General features: G+C 44.6%; 1 protein-coding gene across 9 annotated transcripts in view; it reads right to left on the bottom strand.

The window, feature by feature from the left end:
• MYO6 (myosin VI) overlaps positions 1 to 21,035 on the bottom strand; it is an 856,486-nt gene that overhangs the window by 522,886 nt on the left and 312,565 nt on the right. For all 9 annotated transcript variants that reach the window (XM_085610973.1, XM_085610975.1, XM_085610976.1 and 6 more), the window contains exon 4: positions 9,206 to 9,279. In XM_085610973.1, coding sequence (XP_085467099.1) covers positions 9,206 to 9,279 — 74 coding nt within the window. The remainder of the gene's footprint in view (positions 1 to 9,205; positions 9,280 to 21,035) is intronic.

Genomic DNA, 21,035 nt, shown 5'->3' with positions numbered 1-21,035 from the left:
CGGTAGATAATCGCAATCCCACCTCCAATACCGGACGGTCTGTTCTGGTGCTTTATAAGGTAGCCAGAGGAGAGTGATTGGATAATATCTGGCTCCGAGTCTGAAGCCAGGTTTCTGTGAGAAAAAAGGCCTCGATTTCCGAATCCTGCAGGAGTATGTTGATTTCTGCCTGGTGCTTCGGGAGGGATCTGCAGTTAAGCAGGGCCATCCTGAGCCAGTTTGGTTTAGGGGGGAGGTGTGGGGTCAACCTGTATGTACAGTTTGAACAGCGGGAATATCCTTCCTCTAAGGTAAGGGTACAGCGACAGGGCACGGCAGGGAGATCCCTTAGCCTGTGCAGGGTTTCCTGGGTATATCTTAGTGGAAATGGAGTCGGTGAAGCAGGGGTTCTGGGCTCTGGGCTTGGTCTGGCGCGGACGGGCGCAGACGGGCTTGCCTTAGGCGCGCTTTCGGCACGCAGACGGCGCTCCCGCTGCGCTCGTCCGCTGCGCTTCCGGCCGAGGCACAAGGTATATGCGGTTGCCGAGATGGGCGTGGCCTAAAAAGGGGCGTGGCCTGATTCCTCGCGGTGCTAGCGTCGGAAGGAGTGATCAAGTGAAGGCTACGCGGCAGCGCTAATATCCGCTACCCGTGCCAATTCGTGCTGGTCAAGTGCCCTGCGGCGTGGTGAGTTTTTTAAAAGACACACACACAAAATCAAGTGACAGTAGTAATTTTTAAAAGGCTATGCTTAGCTCAATTAGCTCTCCCGGCTTCCGCCTCAGGAGTTTGGTCAATTCTTGTATATGGCGCTTGTAGTCAGCGTCTTATACTCGTCGCAGTGGGCGTGGCCTAAAAAGGGGCGTGGCCAGATTCCTCGCGGTGCTAGCGTCGGGAGGAGTGATCAGGTGAAGGCTACGCGGCAGTGCTAATATCCGCTACCCGTGCCAATTCGTGCTGGTCAAGTGCCCTGCGGCGTGGTGAGCTTTTTAAAAGATACACACACAAAATCAAGTGACAGTAGTCATTTTTAAAAGGCTATGCTTAGCTCAATTCGCTCTCCAGGCTTCCGCCTGAGGAGTTTGGTCAATTCTTAACTTAACCTTAACTATAAAAGAGCAGGTTCTGCCTACTGTCGGCAAATGTTTCCAAATGATGCGCCTGTTGAGAAAGCTCTCCCTTTTCTCTCATAGCGAGGAAAACCTTGGTCCAGGTGCTCACTATCAGCATCTGATCATGGCAATGCCTTACTCCCTTCTGCTAATGAGACTACTCTGTAAACATCATGTTGTGCAAAACACAGCGGCCCATCTCATCTGCAGTCTTCCCTCTGGCACTGCCTCAATCCCAATTCTGAGATCCTTACATTGGTTGCCTGTAAGGAAAATAGTAATCTTTCAATTCTGCAGCCTTACTCACAAGTCGCTTATGGGGAAAGGCTCCAGGTACCTCAACCAGAAGCTTAAACACTACTGTCCAGTCAGGCTTTTGAGATCCAGCAACAAAGCCTTGCTCACTGTCCTGCGTATTAGAAAGTTAAGAGCAGGGGGTAGGTCTTTTTCCCATCTGGCCCCCTCATACTAGAATGAACTGCTGGACTACATCCACACATGTACAGATCACATAAAATTCAGAAAGATGCTCATGACAGCGCTGTTCTAACTCTACGTTTCACCTACCTGTGATCTGCTTTAGTGCTGAGAAGCCCCTACCGGGGTGATTCGTGCGTGATATCATATTAGATTAACATTACATTGTTCCTCATATGACTGTACCAATTACTAGCAAGAATGAGCCAAATCATTAGGTCTCACCCATGAGAGATATTGTCTTTAGCAATGATTTTTAGGCATGCTGTGTTGAGCAGCACGGCTAAAAATATATTGTTTTTTTAAAGCACTGTGGTATGGCAGGTTCTAATGCATTTTTTTTCTTATTAAAAAACAAACACAGGGGTATGGGCTGGGGAAAGCAGAGACAAAGAGGGAGGGTGGGTGAGAAGGATGCAGGTGGAGGAGAGGACACGCAGGAAACATAAGCACACTGACAAGGGAAGGTGGTCGGGAAGGGCAGGGGAATCACACGGACAATGGGGCGTGGGCAAGATGGGTTGGGGGGCAAACAGACAACAAAAGGTGGGCAGGAGTGACTGAGGAGGCAAACGGCGGGTGGGTGGAAGTGACTGGGGCAGCAAGTTGACATTGGAGGGTGGATGGGAAGGGCACAGGCAGTCAGTTGACAACGGAGGGCAGGTGGAAGGGGATGGGGAAGCAAGCTGAAAATTGAGTGTGGGCAGGAGGGATGGGGCAGCAAGATAACAGATGGCAGGTGGGAGGGGCTGTGGCATCAATCTGGCAATCAAGAGTGGGCAGGAGCTGGGGAAGCAAATTGGCGGTGGGAGGGATGGTGGGGAAAAAAAACAGCAAGGGAAGGTGGCCGGGGAGGAAACAACAGCACACAGAGGGAGTGTGAGAAGAGGAACATGGAGGGGGAGTACATGGACAGTGGAAGACGACAGCTGGAAAATATATGCACTGTTGTGAAGTGTTTAAACAGAAGGGAAAAAATAGCGCCTGACTAAAGAGCAATGGAAGGACATAAGTAATGCTTCCATGCTCCAGGGGAGCGCAAACTCAATAAGAGAAAGGATAGCCTACGGAAGCTGACAAGTAAGAAACAAGCAAATGAGAGTGACATTTGAAGCCAGCCAATGGTAAGCAATTGGTGGGCTTTAAGCCCCCTATCTGCTAACAACATGTCTTGCAACAGATAGCGCATGTGCAGTCTTAGGCGATATTTATAAAAGCAAATCCAAATACATTAAGAATGATCAAACACAATTTTCGAACAACCAGTAACTAAAAGAGTTAGGTAGTCTGTCCTGCCAGTTCTTATTGAGTCTGTGGCACCCACACCATAAAATGGGATAGAAATGTGCACTCTATGGTAGATATGTCACATACTAACTGAATTCCTGACATAAATTACGACAAGTAGGAAGGCAGCACACTACCTCCACAGGATGGTGCACTACTACTATAGCAGAAACTACAATCCATTGGCATCTCTCTGACAACGTAAACGGACGTGTAGAGCAATATTCCACACTTGCAGTCCAGTCAACACACTGCGCCTGTTCCTACCGTCCTCTATAATCTCTCTTACTACCTCAAACATACAATTGTAGCAGTAAGAAATACTAGTTATTCTTGTACAAATAATTACATAAGGAATAAGTGACCTGTCCAGCAGAAGTATATTTTAGTAAATGCGGTTTTATATTCCCCAATTGTATGTGTCCAAATTCAAAACATGAAGAACTCCAAAACACAAGAAAACTAATACTAATATTTGACGATTTGATTAGAACTGATGCAAACTATCTTTTGGCTTGTTATTTTTAGGTATCACCTAGGTAGCTCTTGCGCGGTCTCTTTGAGACATGCTGTATTCAGGATATAGGCATTAACTGTTACTGAGGGCTATTTAGTTAATTTATGCTTTGTTCATAGTTGCTCTAGGAGGCACGACATGCTCTCCTGCTTCGGCAACCCGCCCTTGTGTCTCACTGCATCGTGACTTCCCTCCTTAGTGCGCTGCTTAGTAACAGTGCCTGGATTAAAACATTTATTATTTTGTTTTGTTACTTCATCTTAACATGGCGGCCTCGCTTTTGTTTCCTTATGCGCAGCTCTCCTAAATCAAATTTATTAACACTATTTTCTTCATTTTTGACAGCGCGACACTTTCACTTTCATAGCAGCTCCCACATCTTGCTTTGTGCACACCTCGCTTAATATGTAAAATGGGGGCCACGCTTTTGTCTTCTTATGCCCGGCTTACCAAAAACAACTTTACAAACATTGACTTATCATTTTTTAACAGCGCGCCATGCCACGCTTTCACTTTCATAGTACTAGGCGCACTTGATAGTTAAAATGGTGGCCGCGCTTTTGTTTTCTTCCGCGAAGCTCGCCACAAACAACTTTTCACACATTCTTTTAATTATTTTTGCAACAACACATGCCTTTTTAGTTGGTAGCATGGGAACCCTGTCCCTTGCAGAAGTGCTTCCTCTGTCTTTTGAATTGCAGTGAGTAGTGCTAATGGTATTGACTCAAATCCACCTAGCAAACTCCGCACTCTGTACTTTCCAGCACTGCTTCGTCCCCAGACTTACATGACACCCCCTCTTCCCACCTCCACTACTCGGCAGCAGAAGCGAAGAGCAACCGTGCAACCCGGTCACAAACGCTATCTTACAGGAATAAGAACGGTCGACAACTGTAAGGTAACTGGCAATGATCATCTGATAAAATATTATAATGTATTCACTTTGGTCTGTTTTTCTTATCTTAGATGTGCTTAGTGGTTAAATACCTTTCGACTCCTTCATTTAACATTTACTTTTTATTTCACGGATAATACGCTCAAGTTTACATATGTTATAAAAACAAGTAATCAAACCAAACCTGACATTTTATGGATAGGTAAGAGAGATTGCCATTTACAACGCCTATAGCTCTAACTCTTGAAAATGCGAGACCTATTGCATTGCAAATGATTGCTTACATTACTGGACAGACGCGGTTTCAAGAAGAATTTCAAAGGGCAAAAATGTATTGCCAGACATATGTTAGATTTTTCAATTTTGCCCATGCAACCTCGCCATCCCGCCACTCCCCTTTTTATTTTAATCCAGTTTACTGGTACAATCCAATATTTGATGCTGCTATTATAGCAAGAACTCACTCCGTTTATATAATGGTTAGATATTTTTAAAATGCATCCTTATATTGTGTGTATGCTGATTATAAGAACTTGTATTCATCCACAGATATAGTCAAAGACCCTGAGACCATTAAACCACAAACTCAGACCAAACAGCGTATCTCTGAATACACTTTACACTTTGAAAATAAAGACAACCACGTCAAATAGGAACATAATGCCGACTGGCTGTCATACTTTTTCCTGCTCTTGAAACAAAAAGGCAGACAAGCAGAAAAGTGGTGGAGAAAATCCTTTGCAGATAAACTAACTTGTGAAACCTGCTCCTATAAACTCTACGAGACAGTGGTTTTGCCTGCAAAGAATGGTCAATATACAGGTTGAGTTAATGAAGCCCGCAATCCTGCAGAGGGATTATTTAAAATATACACATAGCACATATGGCTGTTTCTTTGCACCCCCATCCTTAAGTCCCCAATCTTAAATAAAAGATGAAACGGGGGACAAACTGTTCAGAAATTCAGACTATGTCACAGTGATTTTCACTCCATTGGTAAGTATTTGAGTCAATGATGGTGAGCATGGTCAGTTTCCTCAGTACCCCCTCAGTGTGCATTTGAGGGAGTGGAGGTGGGAGAACACATGTTCCTCCGGGTGACTGATTTTGTGTCTGTGCCTTTCACTCCATGCAGGCATCACTGAGTCAATGACAGTGAGCATAAGAACCTCTGATTATGTGTCTGAGTATAAAATCAACAGAGATGTCTAAATAAAGACTTTTAACGACAAGGAGGGGGTTCTGCTACATGAATGGTGGCTGTTCTTGGAAATATTCACCTGTGATTGGCAGAAGTCTAAAAGGGAGAGACATACAAAAGTTTTTAAACCTGTCTAGACTAACTGGCACATTTAAAAAAAAAAAACTAATAACCATTAAACTACTGGATGATTTACACCAAACCAACTTAAGAATGCTTTCTGAGTAAAGTTCTAGTATCTTTCCAAGTCTAGTGTAAATCAGTTTAATGGTTTGGTCTGCAGAAGTGAGAAAAATATCCCATGTAAGTTAAAATGGGAAAACAATTTTTTCCACATGTACAGATCTGCACGAAATTTGGTGTGTTGGACTTGAGCTATGTCAAGCAACTTCCAAGTTTGGTGCAAATTTGTCCATGGAGTCAAATGTTTTAGGCACATCCAAAAAATGCCTTTTCAATGGAAAGAGAAGCTGAACTATAGCTATGCAGTGGCAAGTGCCACTGTAAAACATAAATACAAGTTATCTAAAACAACAGACTTTCCACATCCATTTTTGGAACCGTGCCTTTATGATTTCCATGCAAATAATACTATCTCAGTTTGTGTTTGGGATATGTTTTACCACTATCCATTAGCTAGAAGAGGATTCTACAATGTCGGTCCTAGAGGGCCAGATCCATGACAGATTTTTAAGATAACTACATTTATCTAAATGGGGATATGCTCAAAATCTGGCATGGATCTGGCCTTCTAGGACTGACTTTGCAGAAACCTGAGCCAGAGCAAGGTATTTCTGCCTTAAACAGTGACAGTCAGATCGGTCTCAAATCCTGTTACAGCTAGAACTTATATAAATAATCTGTCTCAGTCCAGCATTTAGTGCTCCTTCAGCCCTATTCATATTTTCTTTATTTATGTTCCTCTGGGCCTGTTTAAACTGTCTTCACTCATGAACCTTTGAACACAATCACAACTCTACCACGTGCCCAAAATTATGTAGCCCTGAATGATAAACTTTTGCACTGCTCAACAAGGTCAAGATGTGGACGCTTTAACATTCACACTAGGTCCACTCTCTATTAATAGGACCTTGTCTTGTGTATCATTTTTATATTTTCACTGTGTGATCATCATCATCGCCGATTACCTCGTTTAAAGTTATTTGAGCGTTAAATATTGTTAATATATACGTTTCTACCGACCAGCTTGGCTTTTTGTAGCATTAACTGCATGGATAAAAGATTTGCCTCTTAAGCTTAAAACACAGGGTTAGATGAAACCTTAGTGAACCATTGTTTTCTGTGAGCATATAATGTACCCAGCCTCCTACTAGACACAGTGGGTTGCTCTTGTTTCCAATACCGTTTACTGCAAATGAGCAAGCAGAAAGTCCCTGCTTAGTGCTGGCAAAAACAGCACATGTGTCCCTTCAGAAACAATCTAATATGAGGAACAATATGGAAACAAACACTCCTATGGCATGTTCGTAATTCTACCCACAAGAACACATTCTTATAATGGATACCTCATAATGCCTTAACAGCAACAGAGATCACGATAATAGTCATCCAGCAAAACAGTTACTTTCACCACCTCACAGAAAAATAAAAAAGTTACATATAGATGAGAAATGGAAACCAAACCAGTTCCGATCTAATTATGAAGGGCAAATGGGCAGAGACCACACACACCTTAAAAGGTAATGATCAGAAAAGGAACAGATGATGATATAATGCTCAAGTATCCACAAGTAGAAAGCATGATGTTTAATAGTGCTGTGACACCAGTAACCACTCATCAGATTAGGGTAGGAGGCCATGCCACAGGAACACGATAAGCATGAAGCACACATCTTCAAACGTAACTCACAACAACGTTAATGATGAGAACTCAGGTTAGCTATTGAAAACATGGAAAAGGCCCAAGTCAAAATATTTAGCAACTGGAAAGTTGCAAACTATTGGCAAAAGAGTGAAGGCCAATGAAATACTGACAGAGAGAGAAGACTTGATGTAATAGTGATTGATAAATGAGATGATTCAAATAATGGGCTAGCACAACCAACAATTGGAAGACAAATCCTAAGATTTAGAAAACATGTTGCACAGAAATAATATGAACCGTGGAGGATAAAAGGTAAGGGACAATTTTGAAGTTAGTTTGAGTCACAATCTAGTTCAGATTAACCTATCCATTCGGCTTGGCATTTGAAACAAGTCTGAATTGATCACAATAGTAGACGGTGGGAGGCAAATCCTCAAAATAGAAAGCCCAAGTGGTCAGGAAAGCCAATAGATGGAAGAACTAGTGAGGTGAAGAAAGCAACTTTTAAAGCAAGGATGATAGAAGCAAGCTTCATATGAGTTCCCAATAGAACAGGCCTTTAAGATGGAATACTGCAAAAAAGAACACTCCAGCACCAAGCCTGAGACAGGCAATCCTATGTGGCAAAGGAGCAGATTATTCACCGCCACAGCAATTTTGTAGATATGTGAGAGTTCAGAGACTTGGCATAAAGGCATATATTTTTTTTAAATTAATTTAGGAAGGACACACCAATCCAAACACACGCAAAGTAGCTTTTCCAACATTACATGTCTTAAGATATGGTTTTCCAGTCTGATCTATGCCAAAAGAATTTCATTAGATTATTTTGTTTAAACATTTGAAAATTAGTAAGGGAATGGTAGGTGGATCTTAGGAAAGCTACAGAATGCACTTTAGATGGGGGGCAGATGGTAACAACTTGTGTAACTATCTCTAATATGAAATTACCCATGACAAATGATAAATCTGCTGGAAAGGTTCAATTGTGAAAATATCTGAATGAAGGAGTCATAACTCTGGAGCAAGGACCCACAGTGGTTAGGCAAAAGATCCATTACTGAGTAGTTCTTTTTTTCAGAGAATACTAAAATGGTGACCTGTGAAACAGGCTGCTGAAGGAAGTCTTCTCTTTCTTATGAAATAAAATACACAAATGGGCCATTTCTCTGTATTTCTGGATTAGGTGAGGCTTAGCTCTACTGTCTCATGCAGGGATAATAAACATAAAGCTGATTTAGATGATTTCTTGTGCCATCCACTATTTATTTGCAGTCAATTGTGGGAGAATGGTTTCCCTGGTGGATTAAAAGGAAATTTAGGATCCACAAACACATTTGGTGAATAAGTGGATGACGATAGAAGAAGCGTTCAGTGAGAAATTTAAATTGTTTAATTTAACAGAAGTTGGCCAAAAGCGTAATTCGACAGTTGTGGTTGATCTTAGGCTGAAGCAGGATGCAATGATTTACTTCAACAGTATATTACTTACACTACCTGTCAACCAGTATATAGATCTGCTTAATCATTCACTAAAACAATATTGATAATAAAAAAAAGATGCAGCGACTAGACACTGAATAAGACAAGTTTACACTACTGAAAATTCACATTATGAATTTACTATACAGGCAAGATAAAATGTAAATTGACAAGCTATAAAGTTTTACTGACATCTTATTGCAGGTTTTACATTTTAATAATCATTACGCTATTAATTTAAATCTGAGGACATAAAGGGAAAATTAATTTATTTTAAAGATATTTTCAGGTAGTATTTACTAATATAATCTGTTTTCACAAACTGACCTTAATACAATGGGTTATCTGGAAAAGGTTCTTTGAGGAAAAAACTTAATTTTCTAAGAAACTCAAACAAAACACATTCTGAATGGCACTTAGTGATACTTACATAAATTCTATCTTTGCTGTACCGAACTTTCACGTTGTGAAGTAGTGTTGCTTCATTCAAGTACATAAGTGAACCTGTAACAGACACAATACAAGAAAAGCTTAATTACCCAAAAACAATTCATAAAGCATATACGGTGACAATGACGGTCTTTGCGTCAATTTAAAAGGACTGAGGCACAAGAAAACTAGATGTCTAGAAACAATAACTGTATGTTCACTGTTGGGTAGGAAAAATGCACTGCTGCTTCCCATCATTATATCGTTTTGAGAATCACAGTTACAGTACCTTGAAATCTAGTAGATAGGTCCATAGTGTTATATAGTATTTAAAACAAAAACATTGTGAGCATCCACAGAAAGGGCACACTGCTGAATCCATGGAGCTACTGTTGTGTAATAAGTTAACATGCATTTTATCTGTGTGAGTTGTGCCTGTTTTGCTTGAGCTCGGTTCACTAAGCACATTGCACACTTATGTCTTACTTACATGTACATAATATGCAATTTGCATACATAAAGTCCAGTTCAGTACTGAAGATGGTAGAATTCTTACATGCGTATGGTACACATACAAATGCAGAAATTGTTCCTATATGTGAGTACTTGTGCGTTCAAATGTTTAGGATTCTGGACATTCTTGGGTTGGCTAGCCTGCAAAAGAATATGAACATCCTAAATTTTGTGGCTTCTCAGATATCCCTCGCCGCTGTTTCCCATCCTAGAACCCAATCCCAACTGTCAAGGTGGAAATGAGGAGGGGATGCCTTCATATTTGATGTGGATGTAGAGAAAGCCGTTTCTCCACAGGGAAAAATATTTTACCCATGGAAGAAAAAAGTGAAAAATGAAAAAACGCGTTTGCCTGACATCTATGAATGCAGAATGTTTTACTTGGTAGAAATTAGTTCTGCCTTATTTTTATGCGTGTGTGTATGGTATGGAAATCTACAACTCATCATTATCATATATAACTTTAGTCCGATCACAGAGATCACTGGGCCGGGGTTCCCAGGGAGGCGTCACAAAGGACAATAGACTGGTGGGAGGCCCAACATGACCCATCGCCTTTCTTTTCTACTCAGTAGGATGAGTGGCGGGCAACTCACAAAGACAACGAGAGCCTCGCTGACTCAGGATACTGCACCTTTAACTGGGACAAAACAGAATGCAGCCCCGCCCTCTGGCATGACGTAACAGGTGCTGCACCAACAAGAGACGACGAACCCGGGAAGAGGGTGTGTCTCTTTACCGATGGACGAGAGGAGCATGAGGAGTAACGAAGCGAGGAGAGCGTGAGACGATCCGAAGAGGGAGGAACACGAACACCATCAGGCGGAGAAGACGTTGGGAGTCCGAAGATGTCAGGAGAGCCAAAGGACGTCCCGGACCAGGCTTCGTCCAGACACGCTCCCAGAGGAGCGTGGCTAACCCAGGTACGCAAGAGGTTCCTGGGCTGAGTCGGGCAGCGGGAGAGACCGGACGCTTAGGGGCATATTCTCCGAGCTAAGCCCTGTGTCTTGCACTAACCCCAACCTTTCACTTCCACTACCCCATCGTTAGGCTTCGTCCTCTCGCTGGAAGGTGCTCCCTCACTTCCCCTCCCCAGAGCACATAACTCAACCCGGGCACTGACATACTTTCTTTCCTTTCCCTTGACACGAGCAATCCCACGGCGTGAAACAAGGCGGGAGTCATAGAAGACCACAGGGACGCCTAGAAGACGCCATCAGACGGGAAGAGACTCCAGGAAACCGAAGACCAGCCTCTGGCTTTTGCCGTACCGTGTTTACAATCTGGCATCACGAAAGACACCTGTACTGCGGAAAATAAAAGCATCACAAAACCCACAGAGTCGTGTCTGTCAGTTCTGACCCGCTAACAATGGTGGAGAATGGGGACATAAGCCAACACATCTGCCAACCAAAGATGGAGTCCCTGATAAAGCATCTTGTGAAGGGGCAAGAAAAGCTCGAATGGGCCGTGGAACGCCAGATGACGTCAGCGCAAGCTGACCAGGACATCATTAAAGATACTATCACAGCCCAAATGGAAGGACTACAGAAAATGTTCATAGAAGGTCCCCCAGTGGTCCCTCCCTGCCTTGCCACACCTAACCCCTCTGGCATCTCCCTTCAGAAATACGTGCTGGGTGAGGACCCTGATGCGTTCCTCTTGAATTTCGAGAGGGCGACAAGAGCATGTGGCTGGCCTGTGGATAGGTGGCCATTCTTTATTTTTTCGACTGAAGATGGCTGCCGATAAGTGGCTAACCCCTGCAGTGAGCAACAAGGAGGAAATCATGGAAAAGATCTACTTGGGGCAATACTTAGACGCCTTCCCCTATAACACCCAGAAGTGTTTGAGGCAGCATACGCACCTCACCGTGGAACAGGCCATAGATATGGCCACCACATATTCCCGCGCACAACCCAAAACACCACTATGGGAAACGGAGAAACCAAGCCGGCAAGCGGTAGTGAAGTACGACAGAAGACATAAAACTGCCTCAGACGTTGTGAGGCCTAAAATACCGAGACCTGAACAACCTAGTTTCAAGGGTCCGCAATGCTATGACTGTGGTGACTGGGGCCACATTGCTCGCCTCTGTCCCCGAAAAAAACCAACATAAGAGCCGATGGAAGTGGGTTATATCTCCAAATCCATTATGTACACGGATGGATGGGGATGTACAGGAGATGGGGAGCACCTTTCATGTGAGTGCCAGGGTGAATGGGAGACAGGTAAAGGCCCTCCTAGAATTGGGGTGCCGACAATCAGTGATCCAGGGACGCCTTGTACACCAAAACCAAATCATAACCAACACCCCCGTTCACATTAGGTGTGTACTTGGGGATGTCAAGGCCTATCCTCTGGCTGCTATAAACCTCACACGTGAAAATGGGGTAACATACACTGTTAAGGCAGGGGTGTTGGAAAGCCTTCCAGAATAAGTCATAATAGGGACAGATAATCCCGAGTTTTTGGAACTCTTTCTTAAGGTAGTGAGCAAACAGGACAAGAAGACAGGATCAGGGAGGATCCCTGAAATTCGTTTGTCAGGCCTAACAACCCCTGAACCTTGGTTACATGATAGAAGTTTCAGATTCGCCCAGGCCAATGATGCAACACTGTTCAATGCCTGGAAACAAGCACATGCATCACAGAACAACGATACCCCTATATACCTGAGGTTCCTTATGCAGGAAGGGCTGCTATACAGACAGGGCTCCCATAGTGGCTCCCTCCAACTATTGGTGCCACAGTCGTTAAGGGACCAGATGTTGTTCTTTGCACATTCACACCTCACGGCCGGACACATTGGGGCAGAGAAAACCACTCAGAACCTACTCCGACATTTTTATTGGCCCGGGGTGTATAAAGACGTTAAGGGGTATTGTCAGTCCTGCGAGGTATGTCAGAAAAGGAATACGCATAGACCCCCAGCAGTGCCTTTACAACCAATCCGCATCATAGGAACCCCCTTCGAGAGGGTCGGGTTGGACCTGATCGGACCTCTTCCTCGCACTAAGAAGGGGCATATGTATGCCCTAGTGATAGTGGATTATGCCACCCATTACCCCGAGGCTTTTCCCATACGGGCTCCTACTAGCCGTAATATCTCAGAGAAATTCCTGGAACTATTTTCAAGGGTAGGCTTCCCTAAAGAAATATTGACCGACTAAGGAACACTGTTCGTGTCACGTATAATGAAAGAGGTCTGTCAGTTACTGGACTTACGGCACATCAAGACGTCGGTATACCACCCCCAAACCGACGGGCTGATTGAACGATATAACGGTACTCTGAAAACAACTCTGAAGAAAATGTTGAGTGCAAACGGGAAGGAATGGGATCAGTTGCTACCTTTAGCCCTATACATCATCAGAGGGCAAGTGCAAAGCTCTCTTGGCTGCTCATCCTTCAAATTGCTTTATGGACGACAACCAAGGAGCCTGCTTGAAATAACAAGGGAAGCTTGGGAAAAAGAAGAGGCGCTAGAAACCAGAGACATGTTAGAGTACACCCAACAACTGAAAGCCAAGATAGGAAAGCTCCGGGTTTTGGCATACTCCCACTTAGAAGAAAAACAAAAACAACAAAAAAGCCATATATGACAAAGGGAAGAAATGGAGGAAACTGTCCCTGGGTGACTGGGCTTTGGTGTTGTTGCCTTCAACTACTAAAACGTCCCAAGTAGAGTGGAAGGGGCCATACAAAATCTCCAAAGTGATTGGAAATACCACATATAGGCTACAGTTATCGCCTAGCCGAAGCCAGACGTTCCATATAAACATGCTAAAAAAGTGGATAGGGTCTTTGCCCACCTCCACCCACCTTACCTTACTAACCAGAGCAGATGACCACACCACCCTAGATCACCTGGTCATAAACGAAGATCTTAGCCCAGAGGAGAAAACTTCCCTCCGAACGGCTATTAGCTCGTTCGCAGCTATACTTTCAGACAAACCAGGAAAACCCCACCTGGCAGACCACCGGATCGACACCCCGCCTGGAAAGGTAATCAAACAACGGCCCTATCGAATCCCTGCCGCCAGAAGAATTGCCATACAGAAAGAGGTGCAAGACATGCTACTATTAGGGGTTATCCAGCCATCGAGAAGTGAGTGGTCCTCACCAATCGTGATGGCACCTGTTAGATTTGGGGGTCTCTAGTTGGCAGAGGTAGGTACCTTTGACAAATAGGGACCCTTGCGTCTAGTCAGGGTAAGGTGGTACACTCCTAAAATAACCCCAGCTCACCCCCTTGGTAGCTTGGCACGAGCAGACAGCCTTATCTCAGAGGCAGTGTGTAAAGCATTTGTGAACACATACAGTAATCAAGTGACAACACTACAGATGGACACCACACAAGTTTTATATCAAAAATAAGTATTCTTTATATAGATTTAACACAAGACCACAAACGACAAATCCACAATACTGTACTTAAAACGGTAGAATTAGCTTAGTTCTCTTTAGATTTTAAAAATGCGACACTTTGAGTCAATGTACCTTTGGATGCGTAACGCTATACAATGAAAGTGTTGCAGGAACGGTGATGCGTCGGTTTCTTACTGCGCTTCCGTGGCGATGCGGCCCGCAACGCCGAAATGCGATGAAGATCCGGTGCAATGAAACAAAGATGGCATCTTCTTCTTGTTGCAACACGATGCGTGCACGCCCAACGGCCGCGCGGCGACTCAACGATTCTTCTGAGCCGCGAGAGGCCCTGCGACACGCTTTTCCGGTGATGCAAGGCGCTTCGGCTCGATGCAACAGCTGCAGCGGCGACACCCTTGTTCAGTGATGCGCCGACAGTGGCTGTGGACCGCTTCTCTGGTGATGCGAGACGTTTCGGCTCAATGCGACAGCTGCAGCGGTGACACCCTTGTTCAGTTTTGCGACTGCGACTCTCTTCTTCGATGTTGTGAGACGTTTCTTTACGATGCGATGCGACAGCTACAGCAGCGACACCCTTGTTCAGTGATGCAACGGCAGCGGCTGCAGCGGCGACACGCTTCTTCTTCGTGAGTCGCGCTTCCAGCTCCTTGCGACACGCAGTCTCTCAGAAGGCCCCAATACAGCTGCAGGCACTTCCAAAGAACTCTGCGGAGCTGGTGGTTGAAGTCTGTTGTCCCTGAGACTTCAGCAGGAGATCCTTCACAAGTTGAATAAAGTACACAAAGTTCCTTTTCTCCTCTCTTTGGCAGTCAGGCAACCACTGCAGGCCAATCCCCCAAGCAGCACTTCAGCTTAGGGATAGTCTCTCCTCAGTCTCTCTGGTTCCTCTCCTCAGCAAAGGTTTCTTCTTGTTTCCCAAAGTGATCTAAAGTTCTTGGGTTTGGGTCCCAATATTCAAACCCAGTTTCTCTTTGTTCTCTTAAGGCAAAGAGGCCTTTGCCTAGTCCAAACCAGTTCTGGTCAGTCCTGGAGCACTTTGTTGACAAGACTCCTTCTTTCCTTTCAGTGTGCAGGGCAGAGACATCAGACGCACCACAGGAGGTGGAGCCGGCATTGTGGAGGGAAGGCACAGCCCTATTCAGGTCCCAGGTGCAACTCCTCCTACCCATCTAGATGCAGATCTCTCTATTCAGCCTTGTGCTGACTCACCCTGTCTCCTGGAATCCCCAGCCCCTGTCACTAAAACTCCAGACAAGGAATACATAACCTAGCAGAGGCTGGTTTGGATGGTTAGACAAGAAAATACCTACTTTCTAAAAGTGGTAGTTTCAAACACAGAATGTTAAAACCAACTTCACTAAAAGATCTATTTTATCATTCTGAGTTCAGGCATACTAAACTCAAATTTCTACCATGTTCCCTGAGTCAGTTAGGATTATAAGATGTAATAATCAAACTGCCCATTCTTGCCAATGTGGAACAGGTAGCCTTGCAATAGTGAAAAACGAAAATGGCTGTAATTCACTATAAGGACATGCCACACACATCAGGCCTTGTCCTACCTTATACTTACAATGCACCCTGCTCTTGGGCCTACCATAGGAGTGTATGATATGAAGAAAAGGGAAGGTTTAGGGACTGGCAAGTGAGCGCACTTGCCCAGTCAGCATGGCAGTACCAGACTGCACACAGTGTCTGCAATGGCAAGCCATAGACACACTTTTACAGGCTGCTTCTGTGGGTGGGACAACCAGTGCTGCAAACCTACCAGCAGCATTTGGATTACCAGCCCTGGGCACCCCTGGTGCACTGTACTAGGGTCTGACAGGTAAACCAAACCAGCCAATCATGGAATCACTAATTCATACATCAATTTCCAATAGGGAGAGCATATGCACTTTAGCACTGCAGCAGTGGTAAAGTGCCCAGAGTCATAAACCCAACAGAAACAGGTCAGAGAAACTACAGGAGGAAGGTAAAAAGTTCTGGGATGACCCAGCAAAAAACGCCAAGTCCAACAGTACCCAAACCCGATGGTAGTACCCGTTTTTGCATGGACTTTAGAAGACTCAATGAAATCTCGTCTTTTGATGCCTACCCCATCCCACGCATCGACGAGCTAATTGAAGAATTGGGAGATGCCACTTATATCACCACCCTAGATTTAACCAAGGGATACTGGCAGGTGCAATTACGTGAAGAAGATCGAAAAAAAACTGCCTTCTCAACTCCGGATGGGCTCTATGAGTTCACGGTGCTCCCTTTTTGGATTGCACGGAGCACCAGCAAACTTCCAGAGATTAATGAACACGGTTCTGCAGGACTTCCATGGTTTTTCATCAGCCTACCTCGATGATATTGTGGTCTTCAGCCCTGTCTGGAACACCCACCTCCAACACCTACAGATGATTCTAAAAGCACTACAAGAGGCCGGACTACATATTAACGCCAGGAAATCACGAGCAGGGTACCGAAAAGTGAAGTACCTTGGGGTATGTCGTAGGAGATGGCCTCATTGCTCCCCAAATAGAAAAAGTCAGAGCCATTTCTGAGACTCCCTTTCCTGCCACTAAACGGGAAATGAGAGCCTTCCTGGGTTTAATAGGGTATTACAGATGATTTATACCTCAATTTGCAGAAAAAGCGCCCCTCTGACTGACAACCTTCGTAAAGATGTAAAGACCCATGTCCTGTCACACCCCACCGAGCCAATGTTGGAGGCCTTACATTCCCTAAGAACAGCTATAACCACCTCCCCGGTGTTATACTCCCCTGATTTTTCAAAGCCTTTTTTCTTACACACCGACGCTTCAAATCACTGGAGAGGGGCAGTTCTTTCACAACTCTCTGTAGACGGGGCAGATCACCCTATCGTATATATCAGTCGGAAGCTGTTCCCCAGGCAGAAGAGGTACCTCACTATTGAGAGGGAATGTCTAGCCGTGAAATGGGCCATAGATAAACTACGCTACTATCTAGGAGGTCACCCATTCACCTTGTACACAGACCATGCGCCTCTCCAATGGATGAGTCGTAACCACACCCATAACCCCTGGATACTCCGGTGGTTCCTGTCCCTCCAGCCTTTTCAGTTTACTGTAAAACACCGGAAAGGCATAGAAAACACTAGCGCAGACGTTTTGTCCAGGATCTTTCCTCTCCCTGAACGGGAGAAACCAGGAGAGGAGGTGCGTCACAGGGCCGGAGTTCCCAGGGAGGCGTCACAAAGGACAATAGATTGGTGGGAGGCCCAACATGACCCTTTGCCTTTCTTTTCTACTCAGCAGGACGAGTGGCGGGCAACTCACGAAGACAGCGAGAGCCCCGCTGGCTCAGGATACTGCACCTTTAACTGGGACAAAACAGAATGCAGCCCCGCCCTCTGGCATGAGGTAACAGGTGCTGCACCAACACTAGACGATGAACCCCGGAAATGGGTGTGTCTCTATACCGATGGACGGGAGGAGCGTGAGGAGCAACGAAGCGAGGAGAGCGTGAGACGAACCGAAGAGGGAGGAACGCGAACACCATCAGGCGGAGAAGAAGTCGGGAGTCCGAAGACATCAGGAGAGCCAAGGGACGGCCAGGACCACGCTTCATCCAGCCACGCTCCCGGAGGAGCGTGGCTAACCCAGGTACGCAAGAGGTTCCTGGGCTGGGTCGGGCGGCAGGAGAGACCGGACGCCTAGGGGCATATTCTCCGAGCTAAGCTCTGTGTCTTGCACTAACCCCAACCTTTCACTTCCACTACCCCATCGTTAGGCTTCGTCACTCGCTGGAAGGTGCTCCCTCACTTCCCCTCCCCAGAGCACGTAAATCAACCCGGTCACTGACATACTTTCTTTCCTTTCCCTTGACACGAGCAATCCCACGGCGTGGAAGAAGGAGGGAGCCATAGAAGACCACAGGGATGCCTAGAAGACGCCATCAGACGGGAAGAGACTCCAGGGAACCGAAGACCATCCTCTGACTTTTGCCATACTGTGTTTACAATCTGGCATCACGAAAGACACCTGCACTACGGAAAATAAAACCATCCCTAAACCCACAAAGAGTTGTGTCTGTCAGTACTGACCCGCTAAGAAGTACATAGCACAAGAGGAATTAAAAACAGAATGTAAAACATTTTCTTACAAATGTTGTTTTAAGAAGACAAATACCATGAAAGCTTTAAAAAGACAGCAGGAGGGAAACCAAGTAAACAATACAGTAATTCATACAATTCATTTAGAGTGCTTGATCCATAGTGTAAACCAATATTTGGCACGGCCAAAAACTATTACTCTACTTGTATCTGTATACAAAATTCTCAATACCTCTAGGTAGAGGCCGGGACCAACCAATCGGCATTACCAAATTATCCACTTTGTCCTCAGAGATATGTAATGTGGACAAAAGAATAATAAATGCACAATGGATTCTGGGCTGGCTTTGCATGAGGGACAGAGGTCATCCTTAAAAACATTAAACGCTACTTCATACAAAACTATTTTGTTGGCAAAGTCTTATAAAAAAAACTGTAAAAAAGGTTTGCGAGCCTGAGGGGGAACAATTTCATCAATAGTGTCCTCATAGTAGGGAACAAATCTGAAATTAAGAAACTCCTGGGTCAAACTACCCTCTGGTTTTAACAACTCCTTCTCAGTTGCTGTTTCCCAGAACATCACTTTAATCCTGGCCCTTGGAATAGAAGCCAAACTTTCCAGGTTGGACCAAAGCTCCTCATTTCCAAGCCTCCGCAAAAGGTGCCTCAATGAGCTAAACCATGGAATCGAGGTTACCTGGGGGAGTTTGAAAAGACCGGACAGGGCCTCACGGTACGGGGTGAGCCCTTCAACAGTCCGTAACTGATATCAGAACATGAGTAATTTATAGTTTATCTTAAGGGCCAACTGTCTATGAGCAAAATCCAAATAAAGAGGAGTCAGAGGGGTACTGAGGGGTAGGTCTAACAGATATCTCCGAAAGCGATTTTCTATGCTAGACTAACAATTTGTGTTACCAGTGCCCCAGATTTCTTCTCCATAAAGAGCCCCCCGAAGGACTTCATTTTAATATTGTAGATCTCCAGGGCTGGGGCCACTTGCCTAGACAGTTTATGTCTATGAATATTACTAATGTGAGTGGTCTGCTGAGTTAGTAAGTTTCACTTTCTCAATGTGGGGAGCCCAGTGCATATTTGGGGTCAGACGAATACCCAGATAATCGAAAATATCTACTTGCTCCAAATGACTGCTTCCTACAAACACATTTTTTAGATGGTTTAGCAGTACCTCTTCAAAATCTGCAACTACAAGTACTATGATTCCTTGTGACTTCCAGAAAAGGCAAAAATGTATTCATAAAACAGTAGTAACCTTATGGGAGCGGATGTCTGATATCTAAGAGGACCTCTGTGAAGGTGATCCTGTGTGAGGACATTTGCACTCTGGTTGTCACCTGCTGTTTGTTAGCAAAGCTTGCACTTGTGTCACCTGCATTGGACCAGTCAATCGGCAAAATTTTTGCTAAGCTTTCCAATGCTGTACTTGCTGTATCTGAAAAATATTACATTGTGAGTGTCAAAAATGCTGGACCTACTCCATTGTAAGGAAGCTTGCACTACTGCAGCCTGCAATTCTTCAGTTTCCTTAAATTCGGGATGCTTGTGTTGCTGCTGTGTTGAGAGTGGGATTGAATAATGTGTCTTTGGCATGGTGGGAGAAGATTATGGTGTGATTGTTGTGTGTAAAGGTATGCAGTGGTGTAAGTGTGAGCGTTCAACTTGTTCATAGATCATAAGGGACTTGTGTGATGCAGCTTGTGTTGATGATAGTGTGGCTGATAAAGTTGTTGGTGCAGTAACAGACTATGTACCCGGCACTGTAAGAAGGTAAGGAGGATAGTATAAAATCATCCTACCCTCTCTGTGCGATGCCTGAAAATGCTTTCCTAGAGGCACGTATGTGTGCACCGGCTTCACTGCACTCACATTCCATTCAATCAAAACATTTAGGAGTGAAATAACACGGAATTGCTCAATTATTCCAGCTGATATATACAAGTCTTTAAACACTGACAAAATGGTCATTAACTAAAACATCTAAAATCTCTTTAAAAAGAAAAAACTATCTGAGAACTATATAGAGTATGTTCTATCTAATTTAGCTTATTGGTTAGACAAGGGTAATTCATCAAGTCAATCAGATCTAATACCTTACTGGACTGACTCTTTCACTACTGGGATTGCTGTTTGACCTCCATGTTTAAAAGGTTTACATCACTGGGGCAGGGGTCCATAAATGGGTGCTAAGGAGTTAAGTAGCAAACGTTTGTCATCTACCAATAGCATCAAGAGATAAAACAGGGAAGACTAGTAGTGTGTAATTAAATTCCGTGTGGGCAAGGAAGATGGTGCTAAATGCGGAGTTCAAACAGATCGACAAAACAACTATTCCTTGCCCAAGGTGGGGAATTAAGAATCAGCTGTGCTCTATCTTCTCACACCTTCTTTAAATACTTCAATAGCAGAGGGAATTCACAGAGCAGACCCTGTGATCAGTTGTACCTGAAGGTGTCCCCCAAGAAACAATCCGGAGGGAAGTTCAGAGCACAGAACAGAGGAAACTTCCTGTTCAGGGTGATGGCACAGAGGTCCGTGCAGGGATAATCCAATCTGGAGAGGATCATGTAGGTCACTTTGTGATACATTTCCCAGTAGTGATTAGATGAGACACACCACATGACATCCGCCTGAGGGTCACTACTATATGTGCCACAATCAGGAATATGCCCTGCTTCAGAGCCCACCGCCATAGATGTACGGCCTCTCAACACAGGCTCCAAGAGCACACACCACTTTTTTAATTGAATGAACAGTGGTTGTGTTGTCCAAAATAATTAGTTTGACGTTCGCTGAAATGTAATGGAGAAATCCTGTGGGGGAA

This window comes from Triturus cristatus, chromosome 6, assembly GCF_964204655.1.
Source record: "Triturus cristatus chromosome 6, aTriCri1.1, whole genome shotgun sequence".
Lineage (NCBI taxonomy): Eukaryota > Metazoa > Chordata > Amphibia > Caudata > Salamandridae > Triturus > Triturus cristatus.
Note: the sequence above shows the minus strand (reverse complement) of the source record. Positions and strands in the feature narration are given on the sequence as shown.